The 22002-nt window shown below is 41.9% G+C and overlaps 1 protein-coding gene across 1 annotated transcript in view; it reads left to right on the top strand.

Annotated features, from left to right (window-relative positions):
* The first annotated feature begins 21021 nt into the window (after positions 1-21021).
* The window catches only part of eys (eyes shut homolog), a 155534-nt gene continuing 154553 nt past the window's right edge, over positions 21022-22002 (top strand). Inside the window, exon 1 of the mRNA XM_061086984.1 lies at positions 21022-21763. Coding sequence (XP_060942967.1) covers positions 21022-21763 — 742 coding nt within the window. The remainder of the gene's footprint in view (positions 21764-22002) is intronic.

The following is a 22002-nucleotide window of genomic DNA, read 5'->3' as shown; positions in this document are numbered from 1 at the left end:
TATGATATTCTGGCATCATATAAAACAAAATGTGATTTTAATCATTTACTGTATAAATACCCATCCATTATTCCTCCAGACAGTATTTTGCCAAGGGAACAGCCTCAAAGAAACGGCAATAGAAAACACATGATGGTAAATAAAACTGTGTAGGGTGGAGAACACAATCTGGACAAAACATGATTTTATTGCAGTTAATGAAAACACAAGCGCATCGGGAACACAGCCAGATTCAGAAAGTAACCTTCAACACGGGCAACATCGAAAAAGGATCCTGAGTTCCCTGTACAAATAATTGCGTCTGTTTGGATTTGCATGCGAGGCACACCTTCCCGACGTTCACAATGCCAGGTCTGCGCACATCAAAGCGTAAAAGTCCTTGGAAAACCACGAGGATGGAGGTGTCTGTGGGCCTCGCTGGTGAGGCATGTCAGCCTGCTTTGCTAAGTATAGCGAGGCAGAGGGAAAGGAGTGATTATGCAATGAGCGGGATAAATCTCCCCCCTCAAGCACAGATGCAGAGAATGTGGCTGTCTGTGCAAATAAGGTCTGATGGGTAAATGGGTCAAAATGACGGCATTTCAAAACATTACCGTGTCATAATGTGTTCTATCCCCTCAGCTCTGGAATGATTACTGAGTGGGGTACGATATTGACATTCAGATGCATGGCTCTTGATTAACAGTATTAAGCCCCAAGGGCATACAAACTAGTTGAACCATGTTATTGATATTACTATTGATAGCATTATGCATATTGTGCTGCATATGGAAATCACAACACGCATTGAATAATTCACTTTTCAGTTGCACAGTTGGCTCGTGCCTTTGATGATGTACGTCTTGTGGGAATTGCACTACCTTGCACATTATAGTATAAATTACAGGGGTACAGGAGAAGGGTATACATTTCTTTTCTTTTATCATGCTTACCTTGGATGCTCATTTGGTATTTAAAGACAGAAACATTCCATGCACAGTGATGTATAGAAGACCCACAACACCCCTACTGCTGCACAAGGTTAAGACAAATTAGAAAGAACATTTAACACTCATTATGCATACAAATAAAGATATATCATCATAATCCCTGAACCACTGGCCTTTAATTTCATGCAACATTTTGCCGCATATTCTAAGTAAGCAAACCGTTCTTTTGCCGCACAGACAGCAACTTCATCTGAACAACATATTGTATGAAGTGCCAGGGGAAATATAACAAATAACCTGCAGCGCTCAGTATAGAAACAGGATATTACATCTAAGGCACAACGTCTGCTGACTAAGGGAACCTCCAAGGTGGACGGCCTCTCGTGCTGCACAAAGGCACAATTGATCCAATCCAAGCACCTGGTTGAATAACCAAAGGCTAGAAACCAGATACAACCGGGGACTATGCAGTGCAACTCAGATACAGTTTTTCTCAAGGTTATTTCTGTGAATGAACAACATAAACATTTATAGACAAAGATACGAAATCCGAGTTACTGTACAGCTCAATTACAAGTAGGGTCAAGTGGACGGATTTATAACATAGTTGTACTCACAGTGTGTCCTTTCAAACATTTTCATAAACAATAGGTTAAAGAGAGTCTGGGCTTTCCCAGGATCATATGGAGAACATTAGGACCAGTAGGTAATTTAAAGAGGGATTTACCAACCCCTTTAAACCAAAATCACCCCAAAAAATCCTCTGATAACTTGTCAATGCTGCCATTCCCTCCTCCGTCCCACCCTGGCCTTTTTTTTTTTTTAATCTCTAGCTCTGTAAAAATGTTATAAAAGTTACACTTCAAGATTACTGATTAACAAAACAGCAGCCTTTGGAGTCAATATGAAAACAGTGACTTTCTTTTCTAAATATCAGTTAATGTTTGACACCTCTCTCTTTCTCCCCTCTCTCTTTCTCCCTGTCCCTCTTTCATTTTCAACGCATTGTGGGAACAGGGTTTACTTCCCGACCCAACGGTAGAGTGAGATTGCTGCACAGAAAATCAAAGCAGCTGTCATGATAGCATCACTGTGAAATTTTAGTGCCACGCTTGCTCGTCAAAAAGAAAAACCATGCTTACGGACTCCAAGAGCGCCGACCTCTTAGGTGTCATCGGGTTCAAAGATACGCTCTGTCCAACTTGATTCATGTACCGGCCACTCTGAGTCATGGCTACTCCCTATCCAATTACCATCCCATAATATATCAAGGGAATTACAGCCAGACTGAGCGTTGTCTCAGAAGCGACTTGAAGACACCTGTGGGTAATGGACAGTGGTGGCGTTTGGTTCGGATCACACCACAGATGTAATGATTCAGTTGGAGGGAGGCCAGGTCGACTGATATCTAGGTCAAAAGGAGGATGTGCTTGATCCTTCTCCCCCGATCCTAGGGCTACAACTTGGCTTCAATTATTGTTTTTTTCTCTCTCTCTCTCTTTTAATAGAAAGGCAGGAAAGGATATCTATTTCATCAGTACGTGAGAGAGATAAAGAGAGAGCGAGAGAGAGAGAGAGAAAAAAAACGTGTTCATCAACTCAAGGCTATCTGAAAGCTCTACACTAATGGGTTACGTGAATTAATATTCATGAGGGAATCTGAACATGAATTGGTATATTAGATGTGCAGGTCAGGATAAATGTGTCAGGGATAATTGCTTATGGGTGGCATTCAATATATATAACACTTCAAAGGTGGACTTCATTTAGTTTTGTTCAATACATCTGAGGAGAGATGTTATGGACAAGTTCAGTGCAGAAAGTGGGATTTCTGTGCAGGTCTGCATTTCAAGACAAAGCAGCTAACATTTCAGATAAAGATTTTTTCCATGTACCATGGTTCTATTTTCTGTATTCAGAGTTTGAAAACAACTCTGGGGTGAAATGGTGAAGATTTTAAATGATAACCGTTGGCTCTCTTGAAACAAAGGTTTCATCCTATAAGAACTGTATAAAAACATTAATTGTTCTATTTGCCTTTTTAAATCATTGACAGAAACCAACAATTCTTCGAACACCAAGCTAATGTTTACAATCCATCCAGTCCAACGGCCTTTGCACACATCAAAGTCTCGACCGAGGTCTTAATCAATGTTGACTTCTTTGTTAATATTGTTTACATTTCATTTGGTTTTACATTTGTTTTACAGTAATATAGGTAGGGCACTCAATAATTGATATGACAAGCGTACATCCTGTCGTCATCGCCTACATGAGCTTCTTCCTATGCTTGACATTTATTGTTTTAAAGTAGATTGGGTATTGATTTTTGTTCCCACTGTTATATCGATATGTTACAGCAATATGTTACATAGGTTTGAATGTGCGAAATGAATATCTGTTCAAGCATTCTATCATCGGAGGAGAAGGCTGCAAGCATTCGTGCAAGCAATCTACAACTATGGTTTAATGCTGTCTCAACTTCCTCGATCAGTCCGAACTATCCCAAAACGTGTTTTCACCCTGCGACTGAACCATGGTTCAGCTTTTCCCAAACTGAGACCATGTCTTTTGGTTTGGACAGTGATCCGGGACACCTTTTCGCCCCAAGGTCTAGACCAAACAAAGGTAGGCATGAAGTGTCGTCATATGATCATCAAACCAATAACATGGCAACAGGGTCTCACTACGTTTCCCCGTTTCTCACCTTGAGTGGACTCTTATAACCGACCTCAGCTGCGTAAGCTGTGTAAGCCCATGTTCTTCCTTACAAATCTCCAACCCCATTCAAGTTCCCTTCAGATGGCCGTGAAATGGTCAGGTGTGCATATCTGAACAGCTGAATAAATATCTTCAGAGCATTGCTTACTGCAAAATACTACTCAGTAAAGTTGACCAAACAGTGTTGGCATGACCAACAGCAAGAAAATATAAGAAAAAAATCCATCCTATGATAACAATGTGCCGGTTATGTATGACTACACATTTTGTGGTGTTTTGGCAGGCAAATGAATTCCGGGCTTGCTTGTATGAGTTAGAGTGCAATGCAGAGGGAGATGTGGCAGAGCAAGGGAGGCAGGGGGAACGGCCCCTAAAGCAACAGAGGATAAAGCTACTGTTCCCATGTAAATTCAGTCCCAGAGCAGGTTCAGGGTTATGGGTGACTGCTGGCATGTCTCTTTTTCTTGCATTGAATTTCATTACAGAAATGTTTTAGCTTCAAAGCTAAACCTGCTGCCAACATGGGGAAAAAGACGCCAAAATAAAGTTGTTTTGCTCGGATTTGTCATTGGAATTAAAAGTAGAAGAAGCTTATAAGCAATAGTAAGGTATGTATTTAAATATTCTGTAGAATTACAAACTCCAGAAAATTACATAAACTCAAGGAAATGTAATTTAATTGCAAAATGAGCAGCTAAAGGTGTCTCTAGATAACTTGAGTTCACAATGGATGGCAGTGGAGCAATGGGCTTATTTTCCATCCCGCATTCATGATAAATTACTCTGCAGCCACTGCTCATCTTTTTATTATTTATATTATTTTTTTCTTTTACTTATAGGCTTCTTCCTGCAGTATACTCTCATTCCTGGGTAGGTCTTGTCAGATAAGACAGTGTGGAAACTAGGGTACAGTATTGTGTGTGTGTGTGTGCGTGTGCGTGCGTGCGTGAGTGTTTGTGTGTGCCTGTGTGCGTGTGTGTCATGAAGCTTGGATCCAAACGACTGGGTGGATGAAGCCGTGGAGAGTCTTTGAGGATGCTGCCAACCAACACACCAGTATAGACAGGTAGTGACATTTTTTACTTCACTGATTTCCTCAGCATGGACGGAGGCTTTCATCTGAGTGCAGAGCTCAGTAACTCATACGTCTAGTGCTTTCTGTGATGATTTTTTATTTTGCCAGCTTTGAGGATTTCACACATGCTCTCTTAGGACACAACAAAGTTTGATACTTTTAATATGATGCCTCTGACGCCGTGGCTTCCCTTAAACTAGCGAAAAATCAGCCGGCTCGCTGAATAAAGTTTGTGAAAACAAGTTTTTGCCGAAGTGGTTAAGAACATTACATAGCTTAGTCTATTTACAGTCAGAGCAGTGGAGTATCTAACTATATCTCCCCTATCCTATTGTGGAACTTAAGATAACCCGTTTTTTTTTCTTTTTAAAAACAGCTCTAGACTCAAAGCTGCTTTACTGGTACATTTCTGGTCTCAAACACATAAAAAAATAACTCGGAGGAAACAACATTTCATTCTCCCCGAGTGCAGCTGGGAGTTTGACAATATTGTGCGTCACTCTAAATATTCGTTATTCGGTATAAAGAAATATGTTGAATGTAAAAGCTGAGTGGATAAAATAAGCCCTGGTGTGTCATGTCAGTCTCTGCTGTATTGCAGAACGATGGCAGCAGCAGAATTTTTGATAATGTTGTCATGGAAACGGGCTGTTTAAAAATAAGATGGTTTGAGCTCTTCCTGGTGGAAATGTACTTCGATGATGTGCCCAAAAAAATTGAAAGTGTTAAAATGTGGAGGAAATGTTGCTTTTAAAGATGAAATGCTCGATTCCGTTGATCTGCAGCTTTTCTGACACACTGATTCCATCGAACTGTGCAGAATCCAGATTTGTGTAAATGCTGTAAACGTCCCCACACTGTGCAGCTACCGTGACCACGGTATTTGCTCTGTATTCCCAGTGCTCACTAGCAAGTTTTGCTGGCTCTCAGTAGATTGACTTCAGAGCATCGATTCTATTGTCACCTTCTCTAGGCTCCTGTGGCGGAGCTGTGGTTAGTCAGAAACATCATTTCCATCCGTCAAATGAAAACCGAAGGCAGACAAATGTTTTTTTACAGACTTCAGTTGAAGGCCTCAATTACACGGCAGAACTGTGTTGTTCATATTTAATGTTGGCTGACAAAAGGAGGTTTGGCATCAGTGCTAAGAAGGTGCTTTATTTATTTGTTGTTATACATAACTTCCATAGCATGGAGCCTCTGCTGTATTAGGTCTTGAGTCTATCATATTGCTGTATTGTCTGCATTGGCCTGTCCAATGTAACACAACATCAAGAAACAATTTAAAAGAAGCAAGGACTGACAGCACTAGAGATACAAATAATGGGCCCCAACATATTTTCACTGCAGAATGGGGCTGGGCAATGAAACAATCACAATAATCATCACTATAACCCTTACCCTAGATATATATTTACTTATGTATTGCGTAAGCATGCACGTTACGAGAAATAACAGATATTTGTTTTTTATATGCCGCCTCAGATTTGTAACGTGTCATTCTCTGCTCATAAAGAAACATTTAAAACCACAACCTTCACTCGAGGGCAAAAATCAATCTTTAAACTTGAAGGAAATAATAAGGTGACAGTCATGACTTTTATCAATAGTGAATAATCAAACTTTTTGTCTTGATCTTGACGTAATCAATAAATTTTTCCCATATCGTCCAGCCCTACTGCAGAATTTCTTTAAGCTGCATAAAAGATGCAATATTCCTTGTTGAATATTGTATTAATTTAAACACGCTCAACTAAGACATACCTCAAACTGTAGCCAGTGATTACGTGACCAGAGAAACCCTCCCTCCTTGGAGATATGTTTTGTCCCTTAATTCACTCGTCTCATAAACATTTCAGCATCGAGAGCACCTGAAATGGGACTAATATGTGACACAGCAGGTACCGTTGAAACAGAATATCATTGCTTAAGGCAAGGTGACAGGGATAATAATCTGCCATCCTTTATGTTTAATATTTAAATCCCGGGGGTAAAGAAAGAGAGATGGCAGTGTCCTTGTTTTTCGAGCGCCCTCCCTACTCTATCAACTCAGCCCGGAGTAATCAGTCAAGCAGCACAGCACAATCTGTGATCACTTTCATGTTTCCAAATACAACTGTGATGGATTACTATTAAAGGGATGTGGAAAATCTGAAATGCGCAAAGATTATTATACACCTGCAACAATTCTGACGCAATTGCCGTTTATTATGGATATCATCCAGTTATATAGGATGCGCACAGAGGTGTTGTCCTATTTACAAACCCAAGTGACGCTCAGGGCAACATTTCCCATCTCTGCGATTATGTGTTTGCTGTGTAGCCATTAGGATTTTTTTGAACTGTGTAAACATATACCCATTCCCCCCCTATTTGCAACAATTACTCATTTTCTACATGTTTCCGTCCCCCAAACCTGATGGGAATATACTCTTTGTAGGTCAGTTTGGGGGGATAATATATTGCAGAAGCATTAAATGGGTGTACGCCACATGCAGTACTACAGCGTTAACCCCAGAGCACTGCTGCACGCAGCGGAATGAGTGCAGCAACGTCTAAATGTTATTCTTTATTTCTCTCCGGAAAATCGTATGAAATATATTATTTAACATATTACGTCGCCTTAAACATTTAAGTTGCTTTTTTTTTGACAATTAAGACATGGCATTTGGCCTCTGAATCAGTAATTAATTCATTGGTGTTTTCCTGTGACATTTTAGCAATGCCTGGCTGTATTCATTATTTTCACTTTTCCGGCCCTGTTTTCATATTTGACATTCAGAGTTGGAAGTTCTGAAAATGTCGACAGCCAGTGTATTTTTCTCCAGTCCCACCGCTTGTTAGAGTTAACGGCTGAAAACATCTCCAGAGAAAAATATCGTCTGACGCATGTAAATAAATTGAAAAACATTTTCAGCCACTTGCATAACAAACATAGGAATACATGCGAGACCCCCAGATTGTCAGATTTATGTTCTTTACACTCCAGCGCTGTTGTGTAGCCTGCACACTGAACATACACCGTGCACCAGTGTTCATAGTTCTGCCGGCAAGATCCTGTGCAACAATCTAATTATATCTACTGTATATTCAACAGGGATGTGAGGATTTCTCAGCGGGCTCCGTGCAGCTGACTGTGTGTGCATAAGAGTGCGCTTGATTAACAAGTTGCTGAGTCAGCACATACTGTAGTGTAGCGTTTCAGGCCTGCACACTCTCCAACTCACAGTGCGGCGTAAAAAAGTACCAGAAATTACTCCTGATCAATTTTTGTCGGCTGTCGTTCGATGCACTTAAGATTTCACTTAATTAAAGTTAATAGTTTCCAACACTCGAAGTCAATTCAAGTGAAATAAATTCCACCGCAGTCCCTCGGTTGTCTAGCGCCGCATGCACACATTTTCTGGCTTAGCAATAAAACCTATTTTCTGGGTGTAGATGACAAAATATGAGAACATTTTGAGCGTTTGTGTCACTAATTGTGACCCTTTAATTTCTTCTTCCATTCGATTTTATGGAGAGCGGTAATGCAGAGTGACTAATGCAGTCACACTGTGCTCATGGCTGATTATTTTCTCACATCTTTCACATTTACACACTTCATTGGCTTCATATTCAAGGTAAACTGGAGATTGACCTCTTTAGTGAGGCTTTCCATTAAATTTCACTAATTCTATATATCTATCTCTCAATTTAATATCTTAGACTGTTTACCATATTCATCCTTTCATACTTTTTTATTTATACAATCATTAACTTACTTTTTTATTTATTACCCACAATTTTATACAGGTTTTACTCCTCTTTAAGTTTATTTGTATTTTATCTGTATTTGTTCTCTGTCCTCTTTTTCCACTTCTTGTTTAGTATTTTATTATTTTATATCTTTTTTTTTTATTATACATTTATATATTTATTTATAAGAAAATGTATAGCATTAACTCAGTTCCAGTTAATACTCCCTAGCTTTGTGCCTGGATGGAGTTGCATTGCATTGCTTTTTATTGCTTACCCTAACTGCATTTATTGTTATATATTCTATATTTGTTATATTCATGTGGGAGTGCTGATACAAAGAGTGGGGATCAGAGGTAAAACAAACTCCTCACAAAAGACCTCAAAGTGTACTACAAAATATACCGGCCATGGCCTTGGAACAGCGCAGGAGAGATATGGAATGATGGGGATAGTTTGCAGAGCTATATAGATAAATGCTTGCTTTTCTCCGATATATATTCTCATAAAAAGCGCAGAAGGTCAATATTTCTACATCTAATGAAGATACCTAAAGCTGCAGGAAATATGGTCGACGCTACAAGCAAAAGGGCAGCTCGTTAATCTAGTCACAGTGGGGAAGCAAACCAAATTCGAGAGCTTAAATGTCTTTCACCGGGATAAGCATGGGAGATAGAATATGTCAAGTCTTAAGGTCAGGCAGGTGCTTCATTCTGATGTATTTTGATAAGCAGTCCTCTTAAAATTGATCCAGAAATTACTTGAAACCGGCTACGGGCAGGACCATTATTTGCGGAGCTTCTTGTAGACAGGGAGCTTATTGTGGGAAGACTCAGTATATGGAGCATAAACCACAGAGGAAAGTTGAGTGGTAAAAAAAAGAAATATGTTGTGAATCCTACTGTGAACAAGGAATACAAAAAAAGAGGTAAGGTGTAACAGAAGCCGGTGACCTTTATAAAAACATCTGTCATCTCGCTGTGTGTTTCTCATCTGGAGGGGCTTAAAAGTGGGTCAGAGAATCATGTCAGTGATTCAGACATGAGCCCATAAAAATCTGTTTTGTTGTGGTGAAGGATGGAAAAATGTTTAAAACAGAATTCAGGTGGGTTTTTAAAGCCTGATTATTTGGTATAATTAATAAATGAAACGTATGCTACTTATGTGTGCTTATGTGTTTATTCTTTTTATTATAGAAATGAATGCAAGATTTCTTGTAATTGCCCTTTTTGCACTTCACATTTCCAAATTCCCTTCTCTGATTCGTCTTCATGGATGATGTCAGTGAACCCTTGATGCTACTGCAAATTAAGATGGAAGATGTTCCCCTGACCGACTTGGTCAGGGACACTGGTAGCGTTCCTGTACGGATGGTGGGAGGGGTCCAGCTCCAGGCTTATGAATGCACCATCTTCAGGTTGGCTCACCAGCCGGCCGAAGAGGGTCTGGGCTGCGAATGTAAATGGCCAACCATCTCCTCTCCCTCTACAACTCCTACCGGATTGCTCTGGAGCAAGGCACTTGACCCCTTACTTAAACTGTGTCTCAGTAACCGCTGGTGCAGCCTGCAGGACTGATGGCAGTGGAGCTCCCTGGTGTGAATGAAGCTACAGTGGGTCACTGCAAAAACAATAACATACAAGGAGTAAAAACATTGTCCTGTACAAATATTATATATTTAACATTTGACATAAGTGTGTGTGTGTGTGTGTGTGTTTGGAAAGAGGATGCTAAAAAAGAAATCCACTGTGAATTGGCGTCAAATTTGGTTCAGAGGGCAATTATAAAGTAAAAGTTCAACATTTTTGGAAATATGCCTTTCGGCTTTCTTGCCAATATTTGCAGTCATTTTTGTTTGATTTTTCCAAAGATTATTCAAGTGAGATGGAGTGTGTTAAGTGAGTCAGTAGGAAGATTTGGTTACTTTTGAACAGACTTGCTCTTTTCCTCCTGTCTCCAAATCTTTATCATGCCAAACCTACGCAAACCATCTGCTGGCTGTGGTTTCACCATCCAGACCTAGATTGTATATTTAGAGGAACAACCAGTCTTCGCTTCCTCCCACTATCCAGAAATTAAGCCAAAATATCGCAGATGCGAGCCATCCTGCGAACTTGAAGAGTCTGCTCGGTAGCGATCGAGGGATGTAGCCACAGTACCAGGTCCCGCCGATGAGCAAGCTCAAGCAATCACGATGCGGTGCCAGCTGTCTATCATTATGTTTGGCTTCGAGTTTTTATAGCATCAAATTACAAACAAACAAGGCACTTGAACATACTGTTTGTCAGTATTATGAAAACTACCTTAAAAAAAATAATTTGACCCATACTTTGACTTTCTAAAGGGATAGTTCACCGAAAAAATCAAATTATCTCATGATCTGCTCACCACCATGCCAATGGAGGGGTGGGTGACTTGTTTGAGTCCACAAAAGACTTCTGGAGTTTCAGGGGTAGACAGGGTTTCAGTCAAATCCAATATGTTTGAAGTACCACTTATTCAAAGTAAAAAAACAATAGAAACAAGACATAAAATTCCTCCATACTGCTCCTATGGTGTCATCCAAGTGCTTATTCCCCCATGCACCCCGCGCCTACCCTTGGGCAAGAGTTTGTGTGCGATGTTTCGGGGGGGGATATTGAGGCTAAAAACGTGGTGTTAATGACGCTGCTCAGAGTGGAATTTGAATTTTGGGGCTTACAGACACTTTGACTACAAAAGCAGAATGGAGGCATGTTATGTTTTTTCTCTGTAGTTTTTACATTTGAAGAATCAATCCCCAGTTAGTTAAATTGTATTGGATTCGGCTGCAACGCTGTTTACCCCTGAAAACATAAATTCAGTTGACTCAAACACTTCATCCCCCCTCCATTATGAAAATGGAGGTGGAGGGATTAATGACTTATACTGCAGCCAGCCACCAGGTGGGGATTGAGGCATCTTGACTTCACTTTAGAGGAGCAGTCGTGACGCCCATCTTCACATCCAGCCTTGGTTCAGACATGTGCACCACATGAATCCCCTCATCTAATGTTCATCAATAAATCAAATGAAGGCAGCTTCTGAGCATGTTGAACTTTCCTTTAATCCAGTGCAAGGCTCAAGTTTGGCTGCATCAGTGATCAAAGTGTAATTCATTGAAACAGCTCATGCATGACAAAGTGTTCTGTGCAGCAAGGTCAGGTATTACAGTAATGTACATTTATTTCTTAGGCAATGCATCAAATAGCTTCCATTCGCTGCTCAAATAGTTTAGGAGTCTTACTTTGAAATAATTTATTTTGTTTCCCCCTCCCGAATCAGGATCTGCCTTGGTCCAATTATGGTGATTAGACAGTCCAGTCAATTTAGTTTTTAATTCTCTTCAGCCCACAGGTAGCCTCCATCAAATCATTTTCATTTACTGAGCGGGAGCTCTCGTTGTTTACACGGGATAATGACTCTGCTGGGCTAATGAATATTTAGTTAAGGCTAATTAAATAATCAATCAGGCAGGCACTATCCCCGCCCCGCCCCGCCCTGCCCCACAGGGTCCTCTCCTCTGCGGGCGGGCACGCCTCCAGCCCCCCCCCCCCCCCCCCTGATCACACTTCCTTAGCAACATGTCTCCTCCCGGGTGCGCGCACAGGGATCAGCTGTCACACTCCCCGGGGAGCGCCAGGGACCCATCTTCACTCCAAACGCGCCATTACGCGCGGCGGTGCCAGAGCGGATTCACCTTCACAGCTTGATGGTGAGCATGCATCCGACCTGCACACGCACGACGTGGGCTCGTCCGCACACTGCGCAGTTGTGGCCGCGCTTTGCGCAGCAGATGGGCCATGTGCGCCCTCACTAGTCAGATTACGGGTCCATTAGTAAATCCTGGGCCTAGTGCGGTGGGGGGGGGGGCAGAGGCGGCTGAATGTAACGCTAAGCTGCTGGTTAATGCAGAGTGACCCCGTGTCTGCTCATAGTGAGTGAGAGAGAGAGAGAGAGAGAGGTGCTCAGTCCACTGTGTCTCTGTCACTGAGGTTCACCCTCACTCAGGCCCAGAGCAGGTGGACTCCTGCACCATCACTGAACCTGCTCACACCTATTAGAGGTTGAAAGAACAGACGTTTCACACACATTAAGAACAGCAGGCTTGAAATATAGCATAGAATCTCCAATGAGTCACTATACAGACACACAGGAAGATGGTATGGAAGATGTACGGGCCTGAGCGGCCTCATTAACCACCCAGCGTCCACACACATGAAATGATACAATTGGAATGGAACTCAATACTCCCCTTCTCTGAGGCCCAACAGTCCCCTTCAATTCAACCCAATGTCACACACTCTATATGTCTGCTGTGTTTTTCTTCACGATCCATGAATTATTCCATGAGAAAACTGGGAAATGCCCAAGAGATCTGCACCTTCACTTTATGGATTTAAAGGATTTCTTCGCTGACCCACATACAATATCTTTCCTCCAACTCTTGCGGTAATCCGTTTCGTATAGTTTTGCGTTATCTTTCTTACGAAACCAACAAACAGTCAGGGGTGAAAACAACCTCACCCTTGGCCGAGGAAATACATTTTTGTACCTCTGTCAAAATCTATTTTGGCTCGACAGAGAAACTTTGTGTATAAACACATGAAACAAATGAAAAAGAGACTTATTCATGTATATGTAGGTTGATGGATGTAGTGTAGTGTTCAACACACGGCACAAATGACTTCCACAAGGTCACACACTCACCGATTCCTTTGTGTTGTCACAGTTTTGAGAATAGAAAATGTGGGGCTATCGGCTGTAGGTCTGTGGAGACCAAAGCGATCGAAATCTTCATCCGATGATATAGCTAAGAATACCCGTGTCACTTTTTCTATAGAAGTAGAAGTGTTGCTGTAGAGGTGAAAATTGTTCAGAAATGCTCCGTCTCTCTGTGTTAGATTCTTCTCAAAGAAACTCTGGGATCTGGATCGAGGTTGGCTCTGAAAACTAATCACTTGTTCCTTGGCTGAGGGCCAAACCCTCCACCAAATGTAATTGAAATCTGATAACAGTTTTTTTTTAGTTTGTTTTTTAGATATCCTCTGAAATAACAGATGAACAGACATATGGGACTGGAAATTTAACCTCCTTGGCAGAGGTAATCAGCGGAGACTGTTTTCAGTTTTACTCCACAACATGAACAAAAGCCTGTGATGAACAATAACCGTTATAGGTGTGACATTTCCCATGTACTTTTGCGTCTGGTATATGTGGGGGTGGGGGCGGTGGATTTTATGTCTTTCAACAATACAGCCGTGTTGAAATACTCAATACTCGCGTCAAATTATCCGATTCAGAAGTTAAGTGCCTCTTGTTGATTTGCTTTTTGCTCAGTCTCACTTGTCTAACTGCAAAAAGAACTTCTTAACAAACAAAGGATTGATTATTTTCAGAATAAGGGTACTAGAGCTTTCCACAGGAGGCTTTAGGAGATTTTGACAAGGTGGGTTTGCCTGATTGAAGTGAGCTGGACTCTGTTTTAATTCATCTGTCCACCTGCCTACACGGTGAGAAGATCATATAGAGCAATTTTCTGGTCGGCTGCTTGATGTGACCACGCCGCCTCTGAGACCTGCTGTGTTTCCTTTATGCAAGCTGAAAGAATACAGTGTATACACCCAATTCCCCTGAGCATGGCAGCAGTGCTCCAAACGCAGACCTTGCCTTATTGAGGTTCTCCTCCACAGCACCAAATAAACAGGAAACTCTATAGACTCTTTCTACATGGAGGCCAGTGACTGATGACGGTATTTCTTTCAACTCAAAATGAGAAACTCCTCGTGGAGAAGTCACGCTGGTGAAGCTGTGCCGCTGCCGGCTCTGGCCCAACTCGACCCGTCCTAATATTTTCCAGGAGGTATAATGGTCTCGGAGACGTTGTGCAGTTGCAATCTCTTTTAAAATGTTCCTTGGGGCTATAGAGGACAAAGACACAAAAAAGTACGAGGTTATAGGCATGTTAACTGTACTACTCTGGATATAATATAATAATAATTATAGTATAATTCCGAGGGATGTGATTTTCCTTTTCGTGATTTTCCAGTTCATTAATGTTCACAGTTCGAGGAAAAACAATCCTGAAATTTGAGGAAAAATTGGTTTTGCCGTCGGCATCAATTACGGCATTTAGAGAAGGCAAATTGATGCGTGGGCTGGCTTTCAGGGGCTGTGCCGATCCTGGATGCTCATCAGTGTTATAACTGATTAGTGACGATCCAGATAGCCACCCAGGGAGCACAAACGATCTGCCTGACAGCGGCTGTGGCCGGCAGCCGGCTGGTGTTGGTTAATCAGTCCTCCAGTGGCTCCGCCGTGACATCAATGGCTCGGTGCTATTTCAGTGGCGCCCTGCTGGTGATAGAACAATGAAAAATGAGCAGAGTTTTATGGATTTGAAGTTAAGCCGCAGGACGTCAGAGTTATTATGTTTCACTCCTTCAAATCGCGATGACGTGTCTGAGGCAGGAGCACACATTTGTGGAGCTGAAGTTGTTTGGGTTTTCAGTGTTATATGTTTTTAGAAGCATGGTGATGATGCCATTTAACCTCTTTCTGCTCTGACCTGCTCAGAAATGGAGTTTTGACAGTGAGTGGACAGAGAAACGAGTTCTGTGTCGGTGGATTTATAGCTTCTGAGTTTACGATGAGGCTTGGTTAAGTAACTTCAAAAAAGATTCGTATTCATCACAGAGAAGGGTCGAGACTTTCAGAGTGAATTGGTATGCTGCGTCAAATGATACTCTCGCTCTACAATCGCAGAAAAACTATTAAGAAAACTGAGGGAGGACTCTGTAATGTCGGTCATTAGGCCCCATTTACAACACTGCTCAAAGTGGTGCCAAAGTGCTAGACTCAGAGTGACACACTTGTCATTTTCTTGTCCAGGGCCCATGTGGTTGAGCGTTAAATGCACTTGTAAGCGCTCGTGGACGTGCAAGCTCTCATCAGGTGCATGTTGTTATCTCAAGGCTGTGGAAAGCGTTTGCTCTTTCGATCAACTGCAACCTGGTGTGAAGTCGGTGCCGCAGCCTCACACTGTTATTTTAAAAGGTACATTATCAAGATGCAGAGGCAGGAGCACAACATGTGCGCACTCTGCCTGTTACGCACACACACACACACACACACACACACACACACACACACACACACACACACACACACACACACACACACACACACACAGGTGGTCTGATCATTTGCAAAGTACGGAGAAGCTCTTACCACCAAATGCGGCCATATAATAGCGATCTGCCAAAGCGCCGGACCACCTGGCTTTTAAAGGGAATGAGAGATGGCACTCTGATAGGTTTATTGCATGTTATGTCAGAGTCGCATCAATGATTAATTAGAAGACTAAGAGCAACCATTCTAAACCATGTGCCAGCAAAAAGTGGAACCCAAAAGTGGACGCACCCTAAATGCACCATGCGCTTTATGTGCTTAGGTTGTTTGTTTAAATCGAGCCCGATAAGCTTAATCCACCTCATGAGTCACCATTTTTACTGAAAACTGGAGAGAAGATTTAGATGTTTTGCTTTTGATTGAATAATTCTAGCAGCTCCATCGAGGTGAAGGGATTTGTAAAGCCCCTTTTCTTTTGTTGGTGTTCCTGGAAAATCTGAGACGACAAAAAAAAAAAAGCATCAGATTCCATCAGTTTTGGAGGCTTACGATCTGAATCAATATTTTCATTCCACTTTATTTAACATTCAGCAAGACATGACCTTCCAAGAAGTCATCCTGCAGTTTCCAGACTAAAGTTGCAGTGCCCCGTGCAAATGTAACCAGCAGCTTTCAGTCGCTGCAGCTGTCGGGCTCTGAGAAGTTTTGAATCGAGCAAATCCTAATGAGAAATTACCATACACAAGGAGGCTGGGGCTACTTGTCTCAACAATGTTTGCCTCAGAATTACACCTGTGCGTCCTTGTTCCTGCACAAGTGCCATTATACTGTAACTAGCAATTGCGCCTCACTCGCTAGCCACCGTCCTCATCACGGTTTGTGCGTCGCACTGACGGCTTAATGAGCCAAACTTTGCTACTTCCGCGGAGAAAGAGAAAGTGTGATGTCTCTGATTAGACGGCGAGTTGGTAAAATGTTTTCAGATGTGGCCTAGTTTATGTTCGAGCTGTACTCACTGTGCTGTTGTTTTGTGGAAAAGCACGTCTAGGGCTTATTTTTAATTTAACGCCTGCCTATAGGGCTGAAAACAATGATTACTCCGGTGCCTTTATTATTGATTAGCCTGCTGCTGAAAATAGCCCTCACAGATTCCCAGGACACAAATTGTATTTCAATTTCTTGTTTTGTCACGATAACAGAGCTAGAGTGTGAAGATGTGCTGTTGCCTTTCATAGAAGACCAAAAGAGACAGCAGATATTCACACGAGAGACAATTAACAATTACATTTTGCTTAATACAAAGAAAATTCTGGATAATTTTGCGTTGGATCAGCTTATTGATTCATCAACCAAGCGTTTCAGCCACTACTCTATGTTGTGTGGTAACAACAGACAGCGTGTGGGCCCATTTGTGTGATGTGATAATTTGTTGTGTCCCCTCTGTGTCTCTCAGTCATCAGTCAAGCCAGGATTTACACAGTTTCCTTGATCCATTGGCCTCCACACACCTGCGTGAGAGGCATTCTAAACTGTGGGTTGAGCTGAGCCGTAATGATAGCAGGAGGCCGAGGGAGACAAATGGTCGACCCCCCGTGTGCATGACTTTGCTCGTGACCCCGTGGCCCTTATTACTTGAACCGCTAGTCTGTGCCGCTCTCGCAGTTCAATCCCGACGGATCAATACCTTAAAGGTGTCTTAAATAAACAGAGCAAAAGGTTTTCTGGGATATTAAGTCGAGGCCCACAGTATAGATCTCCGTAATACTATAAACTCGTATTGAATGTTATTCAGATTAAAGGAAGAACTTGAACTGCAGCACAATTAGGAAGGATGAATGTGATTCGGGGGTTTTAAATTGCGTTAATCATGCAGACTGTGCAGGGTCGAAACAGCCTCTAGATATCTCACATTGGATTGTACTCAAACAAATTAGCAGTGGTGCATTAGAGGTTATTGTGAAAACTTAGTATTCGGATAAACTGTATTGACTAACATATACAAAACAGGAGGCTTTGCACGCTCACACTGTCGTTGATGACTTTCTGTGGAAATTGTGAAAAAGACAAAGGCAACTTTTCGAGATACTAGATTGCTGTGCAGTGACCAAGGTCAATTTACGGTTGGTAGATGAGTTGAAAATGAGCACGTTGTAATATTATGCCCGTAATAGTGTCTCATTTCTCAACAAGGAGCACTGAGTCTCCTGCCTTAATTTTATCACTGGCAATGTCAATAAACACTGTTTCTCTCCATAACTGTAGGACTTGCTCTGATCGGGTCTTACTTTCATGAATTTTTTATTGTTGTTGTTTTTTTTCATGCCTTTTTTTCTTTGATTTGACTGCTTCTAAGTCGGCTTCTGGTGCCACTTCAGGCAGTTTTATGGATGTTAAAACTGCCTGAGGTTTTGTTTTGCCCTTTTCCGTTTGTCTGTAAGCAGGATTAAGCAAAAACTATGCAAAGGATTTCCATGAAACAAGGTGGGGGGCTGGTACATGGGCAAAGAAACCATTGGATTTTTGGCAACGATCAGGAGTCTTTTTTTACTGCATTCTTTTTTTAAACAATTCTAAGACGTGGCATTTCTTTTATGTTTTTACCGATTTCCAAGGCAGTAATTCATGGATTTGTTGGGGGGAGAAAATCATGCACATTTATGTGACTGATATCGAGCAGATTTAGATGTGGTTTCATAGGCTTTTGGCTTTTATCTGCCAAGGCACAGCAATAAATTTGCTGTGAATCCAGACATATGGGGTGGATCTGGAATTTTCTTTTATCACTGTGAGAAAGGGCCCTTAGCAGAGGTGTGTGCTCTACTGAGGGCCGTAATAGTCTTAATATGATTCACAGCAGTTTTATTTATGTCTTTTAGATGTTATGATATTGTCTCTGTGTCAGTTTTATGTTGTTAACCTGTCACTCAATGTTATTGCCGTGTATCTAAATCCGGACACTGATTGAGCATTATCCACAGAAAGCTTTTTCTCTTGGTTGAATGTGTAAAGTAATTCATTTGAAACAAGTTGCAATCACAGGACATATACCTGCATGTAATTGATCTGATGAACAAGTGAGCACATTGTTTGCTCACTCACACATTCAGCAGACATGGAGCAATATTAGCATTCATTTGCGTATGCAGGAGACCAGAAATATTGAATAACTGGGTTTATGGTCTCCACCCACTCCTCGTGAGTTCTTGCTGCTAAATGCTGCACTGTAGTGTCTGCACCAAGTAGTTGATTTGTCATTGTGTCTCCATGGATCACTGCGACCTGGAAAACACGGATCTACCACAACTACTACCGACCAACTTTTGCCTTATTATTATTACAGTATTGGACAGATGTTTAGAGAACATCTGGGTGACAGATTTACACATTAAAGAATCTACAGAAATTATCTGTGAAATATGGAACTTAAATACAGACATTCTAGCTCCTCCTACAGGGATCCTTTTTAAAAAATTATTTCTATGTACACTCAATAGGGAGCCCACCTCCTCCAAGGCCCAACAGAAACCACAATTAAAATCACTAGATCCAGATTTTTAGGTGGACCTGCACCGAATTGTACATTTCATCAGTCCTGTGAATTATAAACGGATCCTTTTTTAACAAGATTCATGGGTAACTCTCTTGAGAAATCAAGTAAATGTCGAAAAGCGCGCGTCTCCCTGTTGTTTCTCTGGGATGGAGCACCTGGAGTACAGTGAGTTTTTCCATCGCAAAGCGCTGCCTGCAGAACTTGACACTGATGAGAAAGCTGGCAGCAAACTAAACCAGTAAAGTTATGAAAACAGGAAGCATTAAAATGCTGTGCACAGCTGAGGGGGATAATTCTCTTGACAGGTTTGTCAAAACGAAAGACTTATTCCACATTAGACGTTGTCATCTAAGTCATTGTTAATATGAAAATATTGATTACATCAGCCTTAAGTAAAAAATGTATAAATTATTAGGGCTGTTTATTCTTGCACTGCAGCAAACCCTGAATAACCTGCCAAAAACATAAATATACAAACAATTAGACGTTTTTTCATCTGAAATTTTAATTCATCATTTTTCTCCTTTCAATATTCAGGTGACAGCTTCCGGACTGTGAAACACAATAGTCAACCTCATCTCATGTAAATTAGGTCTTTTGGGTGCCACCACAGCCCCAGTGACAATACTCGCAAGCCCATTCACTTTATAACTCCCCCTTCTATTGTTATTGGTGTTCCATATTCAGCGTTTTATTACTTATCACCCTGCAGTTCTTCATATCGGCCCTTGTGTGCTGATCAAGGAGCAGAGTTTTCCTCTTGCGGGGAGGCTTCTCTACTTTGTTGTTTTTATCTCGGGCACACGTATGAAAAGGGCCTGAGGGAGGGAGAGAGAGAGAGTCAACACTGTCTGCTTCAACTCATCTCGCTGACTGACACTGAGGTATCAGGCAGCGGCAGGGGAGAGAGAGAATATTTTATCTGACAGTCACTCTCTGTAGGAACCTCCGGGAGGCCCCGGCTGCTCTGACACACTTGGTGGTCAGCAGCAGCTCTGCACGTGATTATGAACGTTCTGCAAGAAGCACTGGAGCCAAGAGTCTAGAGTGAAACCAAATCTGCATATAACAGCAGTGTGGGCTCTGTGTCTGCTGTTGTGCCTTTTGATCACATTGTAAAAACGAGTGCAGCGGCTGTTCTAAAGATTGAACTGTTTGAAATGGGCGGTTTGCAGATTTCTTTATGAAACTGTGGAAGTGAGCTACGGTCAATGGGATTCTGTTTTTCTTGCACCGATTCAGGTGGTTCAGGCTTATGATTGAGTTTGAATGATTTACTTATTTTTCAAACATTGCATGTCGGCTACTGCAGAGGTCTGTTAAGCAGTAAATACAATATTCAGACCCAGATTTAGACCCGCGTTCACAGCTTTTCAAAATTCAATCTCTGTAATTTAGACTAGTATAAAGCGTTACAGCAACAAAAACAACTTTCATATTCAAAAAAATTACCAAAAAAACATGTGATTCAATGCTTATTATTACAATTTTATTTAAATTATCTGGCGGAGCACACTGCTCCTCCCCCACAACAGAGAACTTATCACCAGTTTATTTAAAATGTATGATATTCAATGTATCTCATTCAAATCGCTCCAATTTTGACTCTGCACTTCCATGGAACATTAACATATACAAAAGCGTAAAGTTGATAAGATGAAAGGTTTAGTTGACATTTTTGGAATTAGAATGTAGATATTAGACATAAACTTTTGTTTGCAAATCTCTAATCAAAGGGTTTGCTTTCCACAGGTGTTGTTCCTGTTGGACTGTCTGGAAAAACAACTTAATCATCAGATGACACAAGAGGCTCTGAAAGTTGTCGACTGGTTTGGATTCAATTACAAAGAGAAGAAAAGAACATGGGAAAGTCACTGCTTCTCTTGGTTGCCGTCTTTGTCGCGGCCCGCGTCATCCACTGCCGAGCAGTTTGCAGCCAAGCTTCACTTAAGTGGCACCACAAGCAACAAACATTCCAGATGAACTGGACCCTGGTAGGAAACATCTGCAGAAACACGTCTGAGTGCTGGGACTCTCAGGGGGGAGGCGACCCCAGGGGACACCTGCTCAGCTTCCCACAGATGTGTCCACTTCAGCTGCAGCACGGGGACAAACTGCTGATGTCCGCCGATGAATCGCTCAAGTCTTACGGCATCACACTCCTCAACGTCTCCGAGCACAACTTTGAAAGCTGCTCCGCCATCGCACAGGAGGAGAATCAGTTCCTCTTCCCCAGCAACATAAATGAAAGTGTGCAAGTGGAGGCCAAGTGGCTCGTCCCCGGCCGCCATTTCTTCATCGCGCTGCACGAGGGAGACGCGCAGCTGTGCAGGCTCGGCTTGAGGCTCAACGTGTCTGTGAAACCGCAGCTCTGTCAGGCCTCTCCTCTGCTGCGACTTTGTTCGGGGAACGGCATTTGTCAAACGGACCTCTGGGAAGGCGCCTACCACTGTCGCTGCCACCAACACTATTCCGAGAGGTTCTGTGAAAAGTTTGACGCGTGCCTGGATAACCCTTGTAGGAACAAAGGCGTCTGTTTGAGCAATGGTTCCGCGGATCCGAACCACCGAACGTACAAATGTCTGTGTCCTCCACATTTTACAGGTAAGGACAGAAACCCACTCACCTGCTTTGTGGAGCCCGAACTTATTTCAATTAGAACCAGATCAAAAACTATTACAACGCCCCATTGATTTTTACATTTGTTGTGCTATCACTTTAAATTTGTAGTAATTTGATCTAGTGAGTTACATCTGCAACACCTTCTCTGGGGAACCCCATCATGTTTGTGTATTTTTTATACTGATTGATGCTTCTTCACAGTTTTACTCTCCTGGGTGTTG

This window comes from Limanda limanda, chromosome 15, assembly GCF_963576545.1.
Source record: "Limanda limanda chromosome 15, fLimLim1.1, whole genome shotgun sequence".
Lineage (NCBI taxonomy): Eukaryota > Metazoa > Chordata > Actinopteri > Pleuronectiformes > Pleuronectidae > Limanda > Limanda limanda.
Note: the sequence above shows the minus strand (reverse complement) of the source record. Positions and strands in the feature narration are given on the sequence as shown.